The following is an 11,329-nucleotide window of genomic DNA, read 5'->3' on the forward strand; positions in this document are numbered from 1 at the left end:
CATAGATGATAACCCCTGGGCATGGTGGTACACATAGATAACCCCTGGGCATGGTGGTACACATAGATGATAACCCCTGGGCATGGTGGTACACAAAGATGATAACCCCTAGGCACAGTGGTACACACTGATAATCCCAATACTGGAGGCTGTCTGGACAGCCAACCTAGGCAAAACAGCAAACTCCAGCTTCAGTGAGAGACCCTGTCTCAAAGCACGTAGTGAGCAATTAAGGAAGGTTCTTTGTGCCAGCCTCCAGCTTTCCCTCACATGCCCAGATGATCATACCTGCACAGCTGCAAGCACAGTGCACACAGAAAACACAAAATAAATTCAAAAATAAAAATAAAACAATATATACAATGTGTATAATATAGCCATCATGTCCATCTTACTAAGTTATTAAGAAATCTATGAAAATATGTAAAATACACAAATCAGCAACCCTGAGCCTCCCAGAGAAAAATTATTCCCACAAGACAAAACACACAGAGGGGTTCAGGCAGGGCATTAAGTTCTACCATAACCAAAGGAGTAGAAATCAAAAGACTCAACTGTCTTCACAGCAATTCCATTTGCCCAGAAAATGCAGAACGATAACACCAAATGCCAGCCCTCCGTGACCCCGGCACAGTGCTGCATTGTCAGGGGCTGGGTGGAAAGGCTTGCCTTTGGAAAAATAATATTTCATAAAAGTGTTCAGACTCTGTCACTAGTAATCTTACTTCTTCAAATACATCTTTGAGAATAATTCAAAGGGAAAAATAGGTGAGGCAAAGACATTCTTTTTTTTTTCCTGAGTGTATCCATTTCCGAACAAATGTCCAACATTAAAGTCAAATGAAAAATGGCGCATTGGTGGTGGAATACTATGTAGTCATTTGAAGTATTGGGGACATTTTCTTTTTTAAATTTTATTTTATTCAATAATATTTTTTTATTTATTTTGCATACTGACCATTTTCTCTCCCTTCTCTCCTCCTAACCCCCCTCCCATTTTCACCTGCCCCCCTCCCCCTCCACTCCTCCTCTGTCTCCATTCAGAAAGGGGCAGGCCTCCCATGGGCTTGAACAAAGTATGGCACACCAAGCTGAGTCAGGACCGAGCTCCTCCTGCATCAAGTCTGGGCAAGGTAATCCAGCATGGGGAACAGGTTCCCAAAAGCCAGCTAAGTTCCTGATTTCACTGCTAGGAGTCTTACAAACAGACCAAGATACACAAGTCACACCCATGTAAAGGGCCTAGGTCTTTTCCATACAGGCTCCCTGACTGTTGGTTCAGAGTCCACGTGCTCCCAAGAGCTCAGGTCAGCTGACTCTGTAGGTTCCTCCATCATGACCTTGACCACCCCCCACCTCCATCCCACCCCCACTCATAAATCTCACCTCCCTTTCTTCAGGAAGACTCCCAGAGCTAGGCCCAGTGCTTGGCTGTGGATCTCTGCATCTGCTTCCATCAGCTACTGGACGAAGTCTCTCTAGTGACAATTAGGGTAGTCACCAGTCTGATTACAGTAGACAGCCAGTTCAAGCACCCTCTCCACTGTTGCTAGGATTCTTAGCTGGAGTCGTCCTTGTGGATTCCTGGGAGTTTCCCTGGCACCAGGTTTCTCCCTAAGTCAGAAATGCTTCTCAAATCAAGATGTCTCTTTTTGTTGCTCTCCCTCCATCCTGCTGTGCCCCAGCCCACCCAACCAACTCCCTCAAGTTCCCATCCCCTCATCCCTCTTATCCTGCCCCCAGTTTACCCAGGAGATCTCTTCTGTTTATCTCTCTTTGAGCCCTCCGTGTTATCTAGCCTCTCTGGGGATGTGGATTGCAGGTTGGTTATCCTGTACTTCATTCCTAATACCCACTTATGGGTGAGTGCATTCCATGTTTGTCTTTCTGGGTCTGGGTTACCTCATTCAGAATGACTTTTTCTAGTTCCATCCATTTGCCTGGAAATTTCATGAGGTCATTGTTTTATTTTTCAGCTGAGTAATACTCCATTGTGTAAATTTTCCTTATCCATTCTTCATTTGAGGGCCATCTAGGTTGTTTCCAGGTTCTGGCTATTATGAATAATTCTGCTATGGGCATAGTTGACCAATTGTCCTTGTGATATGATTGAGCATCCTTTGGATACATGCCCAAGATGGGCATAGCTGGGTCTTGAGGTAGATTGATAGGGTATGTTTTCTTAAGCAGACCTCCAATCCACTCTGCAAATCTGCATGCTTCCTGATTCCCCCGTGAAACATTCCCATGATGCTCTTGTTCCTGTGTGGGCTTCCCTCTAGTGGTTTGCACCTCCCTCTAACAGTGGAGTTCCATGCTTTCCTCCGTGCACTAGATCTGTTCCCAAGCATAGAAATACTATTGGGATTTGTTGCTGCAATTGCTTAATTTAATTGCATGCTACGTAAACCCATGAAGACTGCTAAACAGAAGCAAGGGGTGGTTTCTAGAAAAATTAATGCCAGTACTTGAGACAAGGCAGTCACTTAAATAGTCATATTACAATTGAGCAAAATCATTCCAAAAGATCAGGCCAAAAAAATCATAAAAATATTAGACAGCTACTCTGAGAATGCCTCCCAGTCCCTCTCAGTCCCTAGAAGATTTTAAAGAATACGGGAGAAACCTGACTTTATCAACAGGATGTGACCATGCTGGGATGGGAGTGGACTGTGCACAGCGGACAGTAGAGTATCTAATAGCAGACCCACCCAAGGACAGCATTTTTACTGACAGCATCGAGGCTACTAATGGCTGTACATTTTTAAATAACAGTCAAAACATTTACTGTGTTTGAAATATTCTTCCCTCTTCCTCTGATGTTTGAGCTCATTGACTCTTTTGACAACAGAAATTCTACTGTCCTTAAAAGCAAGTGTGAACCAGGAGCATCCCAGCTCCCCATGGTCCCCAGTAACTCCACCCAGTCCCTGCCTGAGTAACTTGAAGCACCTCAGGTTGCCAAGAGAAAAAGGTCAAAAGAATAAACTACATAGCAAACATAGAGAAAAATGATTCATTAAAAAGGGGAGCAAAGAAAGAAGGCAAAAGATAGATAAATGGATAGATAGATAGATAGACAGACAGACAGACAGAAGACAGACAGACAGACAACACTGTCTCATGATATGTGTAGTCAAGTGGGTGAAGCCAAAAGGAGGGCTTATGATTATAAAATAGCTCTTGGGGTAGAATGAATCCTGGGAAGTTCCATACATTCTTAAATTGTTCCTTAAACATTGGCACATTCTTAACAGATCCAAAAAGATACTGACCAAAAGAGAAAGAAAGCATGGGGGGGGGGAGAAAGAAAAAAGGAAAGAAAGAAAGAAAGAAAGAAAGAAAGAAAGAAAGAAAGAAAGAAAGAAAGCCATTTTTGTTTGTGTTTGGCATACAAAATCAAACATGAACCAGGACTGGGATGGCTCAGCTGGCAGAGTGCTTGCCTCGCATGGACAACCCTGAGTTTGATGCCTAGCACCACATAAACTAGGAATTACAGGCATGTGCCTGTAATCCCAGCTCTGGGAAGGTGGAGAGAAGAGAATTCAAGGTCCTCTTTGCTACTTAGCAAGTTTCAGGTCAGCTTCCTAGTGTGTTTGGAACTAGCCTGGACTGTATGAGATACCATATCAAAAAGAAAAAGAGAAAGGGGATGAGGAGGAGGAAGAGGAATTTCTCTTTCCATTCTCTCACACTTGGGCTTCCGCTAACATCTGTCCATCTGACCATCTCAAACAAGCCTGAACTAGGAACTACTAGGTGTTTCCACCCCAATAGGATATTTATTTTAAAGTCTGACTTAACCACCCTGGCATTTAACATCTACTTGGTTAAAAAAAAATAATGTTCAAAAAATACAATTTACATTCCCAAGAGATTCACACACACCATCTAATTAAATCATTCAATCAGAAAACAAATTAAAATGAAATATCACTGCAGTACCCAAGAGAAAGATCAACTTTCCAGTCATGACTAGAACAGAGCTCTCTGGTGCCGCTCCAAAGCCTCTTCTAATTGCAAGTTCTCAGAACATCCTGCCGAACACTCGGTGACATTTGCAACTTCCTGGGCAGCTTTCATTCCAAAGAGAAGAGGCCTGGGCGACACTCGGAAGCAAAGCTTGTCCTTTGGAAACTGGCAGTGCCCACACTCATAACTAGCTAGGAAGTTGGGCATCAGTGCAGGGCAGTCATTCATCCACCCAGACTGTCTCTCTCCCACCAGCCAGGAACTGCCCAAAGAGTCCTCAAGCATCAGTTAAGAGAATATGACCTCTGCTTTCTTTGGGAAACTAACCCAAACCCAGACCTGCCATAGTATGTCAATGGAAAGCATCTCTGTGTAGGAACACTACTGATTGCATCATCCCTCCAACATCCTCAGATGGCCTTTCATAGGACACATCCATTCCCACCGTTGTCCCCAGTACCAGGATAGCACTCTTCCCTGTGAGCCTCTGGCCCTCTTGGCAGACAGTATATTATGCAATTAAGAACACAGACTGGCCCCTGCCTAGCCTACATAACCAACAGCCAAAATAAACACTAAAAATAACCCGTGTATAGTGACACCCCTCTGTGATGCCTGATGAGATGGAAGGGTCTTAAGTTCAAAGCCAACCTTACACAACTACATTTTAAGACCTCTTCTCACAGCAAAACAAAAGAGAGACCCTGAAGTCACTATCTGAGTTCAAATCTCTGAGCTACTGTGTAACCGAGTGTAACCCTGGATGAATGGGGTCAAACAACCTCTCCAGACCTCAGTTTCCACATCTGTAAGATGGAGCTAATCCCACCAACCTCACAAGGCTCTGAGGTTCTACAAACCTCAGAAAGTTCTACAAACAGGGCACAGCATACAACCGGCACCACAGAATTCAAGGCTATTGTTATCGGCTCTGCCACCCCCATCCTCAGCTCTGTGATGGATTATCCAAAAGACTCTTCTGACGTAAAACTTAGACAGCGGATCTATGCAATCAGCCCAGATCCTGAAGGGCAGGAAGGCTCTCACAGACTCACAGGTCTTACCTTTGAGGTAATCCAGGTACAGAGACTGCTCTAGAACCCTGGGGGGAGAAGGTGTCAACACCGCCACACTACAAGCACAAGCAAGCAGCTAGCCCCACCATCTGTCTGCTTCACAAGTCACTGAGGGTAGTGGCTTTGGTCTTGTCATCTCCCACTGCCCACAGACACCTGAACTTACACACAGAAAAGAAGGATTCTTTTTTTTAAAACCCATCTCCCCCAACTTATCAGGTAAACACTGAGAAGTTCTAAGGTTTCCATATGGAGCCTTGTGAATCATATGACATGGTCCACATTCAACATAACAGGGGTCTGCCCAGTGCCGAGCTCATGGGTTCGTGAAATCCTTGAAATCATTCCTGAAGCAGTTCCTTGCTCGCTTCTTCCCTAACTAGATAGAAAAGGGCAGGGGAAACATTTTGAACACAGACGCACAGAGAAGTTGTGAATGAAAATCTCTTAGAATATGTGTACAAATTGGAAATGTCAGAACAAGGCGCAGCCCTGAGTCCAGCATCTCCCAGAACAGAGCAAGGCTGTGTTTCTACTGCTGACACTAATGTCGACTCTGACCCAAGGGATGGAAGCCAACAAGTAAGAAACGGCAGCAACAGGCACTACGGCTGGGTTTGGTCTGTCAAGTTCAGTGCCTGTGTAAGGCTGAGGCAGATCTGAGGTAAGAGCTGTCAAAGGTCCCTCTTCTAGGGGTCCTCAAAGTCAAGTGCCTGCTTTCTTCAGTTTGGAAGCACAGTCTTTCTGCCCTCACCTGAACTTGGTGAAACCTTCCCAGGGAAGGAGTCCATCTCGCCATGTGAGAGGCACAGCAGATCAGAAAGTAGTCCTTGGCAAACAGAGCTCAGAGCAGGCAGCCTGCAGCTCAGATACTGCCAGGGTCTACCATATACCCAGGTGCCTGTCGGGTTTACAGGTAAACTAGCTGGGCCCTGCAGTTAAGATGTTCTCTTATCTAGAAAAGCGGGGGCCACAAAAGGAGGACAGGGAGAATCCGGATTGCCAGAGTGAGCACACCTTACTCCAGTGCCCTGAGCTCCATCGCTTTCCTCTGGCACTCACACTGCCTGGGACACATCAGGAGTGTCCTTTATATACCACTCCCCCTTTGAACCCTGTCTAAAGACACCGACCCACCCGCAGTCTTGAATTTCAGACCCGCCTCCCGTGGGTTTGTCTACTCTGCCGTGGCTGATTCCTGGGCCAGCGAGAGTAGCTGCTTTACAAATTGGTCCTCACTGGGACCCAGAAAGCTCCGGCAGAAAGCCGCAGCCTGAGTGGGTTTTCTCAGTCCTGAACCACTTCAGCGGACGAAGCTTCTTCCTGGGGTTGACACCTGCTCATAGGGAAGGATCCTGGATCTGCGATTGTGCTATAGCTAAGGACAGTTTTCCACTTAAGATGCCCCCTGCAGTCCCAGCGCTATTGGGGCTGAAGCCGGGGCTGGGGCCAATACTATAGCGATGTAATTCTTCTAGTCTGCGTTCGTCCTGAAGCTTGCAGCTGCTTAAAGCCCACAGTTAGGATCACGCAGGGCGTCTTTCCTGTCCCTTACAGTGGCCAAATGAGCTCGTTTGCCCTTGTACTCTCTTGGATACACGAACATCCACAGTCGATCACACTCCTGGACTAGTGTATGACCCTGCGACCCCGGGAAGAAGCAGCCTGGAGTCACAGGCACATTTGGACACGTGCGGTGCATAACGCGTCCCCACACCGACAGCATGCTGCGCGCACGCTCACACACACACACAACACACGCATATGCATACACACGCGTGACCAAGGAAGACTTGCAGGGCGTCAGACACAGATGATCCAGGACACCAGTCCTTGCAGTCCCTCCAACCATGCAGCTGCCACCCTAAAGCCCTCCCTGCAGTCACTGGCCTGATATGCACTGGCCTCAGTGCCCCAATGCATCCCACAAGCAGAGCACTGGGCACTCCCTGGCCGTGCGCATGGCTCAAGTTTCCCAGGGTGCCGGTACCTTGAATGTGCTGTTTGATGACATTCTCCAAGTGGTCCAGCCGCTCCATAATTTTCAGGGTATCCCCTTTATCTTCTTCAAGCTTCTTGTCGGGCGCTGGCTCCTGCCCCCGCACATACACGCTGGCGATGTAGTTGGTAACCCAGCCCACGTACAGCAGGCAGATGATGTTGGTCATACCGCTCAGGATCACGCAAGTGGACACCAAAGTTTTGGTCTTCCTGGTACACACCATTCTGGGGTCCCTCCTCCATATAGAGCTCCCAGGGCCCCTCCTTGCTGCGCTCCTCAAACTCCCCCGCGCTCACACCCCTTGGCACGCCTGGAGCCTCTGGGGCACCAGCACCTAAGTCTTGAGGCTCTGCAAAGGCGGGTCGCCTGGCAGTGCGAGCCGCGGTGCCCAAGTTTGCAGCTCCCGCCGCTGGCCACCCTGAGAAAGATCTCCACAAAGGAAACGAGGTGGATTTGTTTGTTGTTGTTGGGTTTGTTTGTTTTTTACCCCCAACTCAAAATCCCCGAGCTTTTCCCTAGGCGGTCACGGGTGGCCAGCAGTGGAGCGATGCGACCTACAGTTCTGGGAAACTTTGTCACTGCCAGGGCTCGCTGCCGCGCTGCTTCCCATCTCCAGCGCCCGCTGCCTAGGAGATGCCACCAGCCCGCGTCGCTCGCTGCTCGGGAGAACCGAGGCTGTGGCAGAGACCCAAGGAGTGAAGCTGCATGGCCCGGCCCCCTCCGAGCGACAAGCACCGCCACCAATCGCGCTCCGGCTCTGGAGAGGGGCCGGGGCTGGGCGGCTGCGGACCAACGAGTAGGGGCCAGGGGGCGGAGCCCCGCCCCGCGCCCCACCTGCTGGCTACCAGCTCTCGTCCCGGAGGCGCCGGAGCTTCCGAGGCTTTCAGACCACCGGGACCCGGCTCCTGCAGGCCACGAACCAACCGCCAGTCTGTGTCCAGGCCTGCAGACTCCACCCCTAGGGGAATTCCGGCTGTCTTGCCCGAAGGATCCCAAGCTTTGGGGCAAGGTGGTCTTGGGGGGGACGACGCGGTAATTACAATGCTTCTGTCCCCCTCATCGGCTTCAGCTGAGAGGATTCTGCTGCTTTCCTACGTAAAAAGAGACTCCTCACTCCCCCCCTCCTTTTGTAATCGAGATGCAGATAGATTATAGAAGTGGCCAGGCCTTACAGTGTCCACTCCTTCTTCTGATTCACTTGCGCCTCCACCCTGGCCCCTGCCCTCTGCTGGTCTCCAGGTCCAAAGACCTCCTGGAAGTCTCTACGAGAGGCACTAGTGAACTGTGAAAATGTCTCTAAGCAATCACTGCTCCCAAGATTGTTTAAGTCTATGCAGTGCCTATGACATGGTGGCATCCTGCAAATCTTTACCGCTTGCGAAGCCCACCATAGCCCACGCACAGGGAATCCTCATATGTAGTGATGGGGCAGAAGGCTACAATTCTCCTTCACCTGTATAGTTCCCACTCCTGTAGTCCTCACGGCTTGCTGGAGAAAATTGGAACTCACAGCAGAAGGTCCACTGTGTTTCTTAGGGGGGCAAGCGCTCCTTCATATCATAGCGTCTTAAAACGCTCACTTCTCAGAATTCTTTAAACAAAGTCTTTCAAAAACCGATTTCCTTTCGTTCTCTCCAAGTTGTGTGTTCTGGCCGGGAAAGAAGCTTGAAGAGGCCACCCTATGAGCCAGCACTCCAAAGAGCCAAGGTGATCAATCCACCATTGCAGCTCTCTTGTCAGGCTTCTGAATGCAAATACCTTGTCCTATAAAAGAGGAAGGCAAAAACCAGACATGTTACGGCCCTTTAACACTATGGACAACAGTTCCCCAAAGATGATAAGAAAGTGGAAGACCTCCAAGGATCTGAGAAGAACGCTCTCCTCCCCCAGCTGGAAAACAGGTGAGGGCTGGAGTAGGGAAAGGAGACCGGGGTGTATGTTTGGATCACATTTGGTTTCTAAAATGTACCATCTGCTGGCTACACAGACAAGAGAGGAAGAACATCTCTCATTCTCTGCTCACAGAAAAGGGGTCTAGGCTGCCTCTGGGCAGCCTGGTCTTCCAAACGATGGCCTTGAGCACCATCAGTGGCTAAAATGTCATCCTGGATCCAACAGGAGTCCTCAAAGTTCAGCTCTCACAGCATCCTCCTAATGGGTACCAGATCACACCCTGGGGGGACGAGACCCGTTTTCTATCTTCTTATTGGCAAAGCTCCAAGACAGAGGTAGAGGCATCAGGCAAGAAACAGTGTGGAATGTGGGACTTGAGATTTTGTGCAGTTGATCCTCTAAGATAGTGTGACCACAAAGAGTGTCAAAAGCAAACACAGTCAATCAATCAATCAATCAATCAATCAAACAACAACCCAAGATGGAAGAGAATGCAGAATGGTCTCTGGTCTCTAAAAAGCCACCAGTTGTCAGTAGCTACGGAGCTCCTGCTTTTAATCCTTGTTCCACTATGGTTTTTGTTGTTTGTTTGTTTATTGTTGTTGTTGTTGTTGTTGTTGTTTTGGTTTTTTGTTGTTTGTTTGCTTTGGAGAAGGGGTTTCTCTATGTAGCCCTGGAACTGGCTCTGTAGACCAGTCTGGCCTCAAACTCAGAGATCCCCCTGCCTCCTGAGCACTGTAATTAAAGGCGTGTGCCACCACTGCTTGCTTGCTCCACTATGTATCCGTTACATGAGCCTGAGCAAAGTTCTAAACACCAGCAGGACCATTTCCCTTGTGGATCAAATATAACAACACCTTCTTGTTTATGATTATTAAATGAGAGCACATAGCACGGGGCATAGACTGGACAGGACACAGAGTGGGTGCTCAGGCTCACATGGACCTCCATCCAGGATGTGCTTCCTCCTTTCCCAGGTCTAAGAACACCACCCTATTGTTTAGCAAACCTTGATTTTTCTGCTGACTACTATCTGTTCTTCTCCACTCTTGGAAGCTATAGGATCCAAGGCTGTGGGCAGCAAGGCAGGGCTTCGGGCCTTAGCTAGCTAGGTTCCACCTCATTGACTTTCTACCCATAATGTCTGCCTTCACCATCAGCAGCTCAGCAATCATTCCAGGCTGCTGATAGGATTTTCCAGAAGGGAGGTTTATTTCCTGCAGGTCTGGTTACCCCAAGAGCCCTCAGGCACCAACTCGAGATCTCAAACCTTGGTTAGAAATGAGGGAAAGGGAGAGGTGTTCATAGACCTTCCTTGCCACCCTCCCATAAACAGTTCTTAGGCAGAGATTCCTATCTTTGGGCCTCAGTTCAATTGTATTCAACCCAACAGGAACTCACCAAGTTCCTGACCTTTTGTGGAATGACCAGTTGCCTGGGACACTTGCCCAGTTCGATCTAGACCTGTGACTTCAAAGTCTGTTCCACAGTCTCAGTAGGGGCCTCTTTTGTGAGCATGAAAATCTTCTCAGTTGGGGAGGTTTGTGACTCTCTATGTCTCTCATCTAACCCCCAAGTGTCTCCCCACTTTGCCTTTTAACAAACCCTGCCTTGGAGTTCATTATCAGGCCCCTTGATGCTTATCAGAACAGAAGAATTCCTGGGGAGTGGATACGAGCAGAGACCGAGGCAAAGTGGCGCTTCAGATTTATTCTAAGAATCTGAATCTGGTGTCTCCTTCTGCTCTTGCCACGCATGGGGGCGGGGCTGAAGATCCTTGTGGGTCTGTCCTGTGTAGCCTGAATGTCACCCTTGTAGTACGCAGGGGAGGCTACAGCTCCCCTAATACTACTTGAAAGAAGCCTCTTGGGAGGTGTTTTTTTTTTTTTTTTTTTTTTGAGACAGAATCTCATTACATAGCTCTGGATAACTTAGAACTCTGTGGAGATAAGTCTAGCCTTGAACCCATAAAGACCCACCTGCCTGTCTCCCAAGGACTGAGATTAAAGACGTGCACCACTGACTGTTCTTTCATGGTTCCCTATCCACGTGTCCAGACAACACTGCAATGCAACCAGTGCTAAGCACTCTTCAAGATGCCTTTGACATCACAGTTAGGAAAAAGGAGCCTTAGAGTTAGTTCAGCCTCCAGTCCCTCACATTCTGGGCTGGAATCTATTCCTCAGAGAGGACTGACAGTGGCCATCTGTCCCCACCAGATGGCAGCACTGTGTAAAGCCACAAACCTAAGGTGCCTAGAGAATTTGGGGGCTTAATGGGGGGTGGGGGGAAAGGGCCCCGGTGGAGGGCCTCAGCCTTGGGCTGGCTTTATGGGAATGAGGGTGACAGGTACGTGAGGAAATGGGGACTGCTAACTTGCATG

General features: G+C 48.4%; 1 protein-coding gene across 1 annotated transcript in view; it reads right to left on the reverse strand.

Moving 5' to 3' along the window:
* Window positions 1-7,729, reverse strand: part of Galnt18 (polypeptide N-acetylgalactosaminyltransferase 18) — a 310,242-nt gene extending 302,513 nt beyond the window's left edge. The window contains exon 1 of the mRNA XM_013347654.2: window positions 7,042-7,729. Within this exon, the coding sequence (XP_013203108.2) occupies window positions 7,042-7,276 (235 nt within the window). The 5' untranslated portion in view covers window positions 7,277-7,729. The remainder of the gene's footprint in view (window positions 1-7,041) is intronic.
* Window positions 7,730-11,329: the final 3,600 nt, after the last annotated feature.

This window comes from Microtus ochrogaster, chromosome 8 (genome assembly GCF_000317375.1).
Source record: "Microtus ochrogaster isolate Prairie Vole_2 chromosome 8, MicOch1.0, whole genome shotgun sequence".
NCBI lineage: Eukaryota > Metazoa > Chordata > Mammalia > Rodentia > Cricetidae > Microtus > Microtus ochrogaster.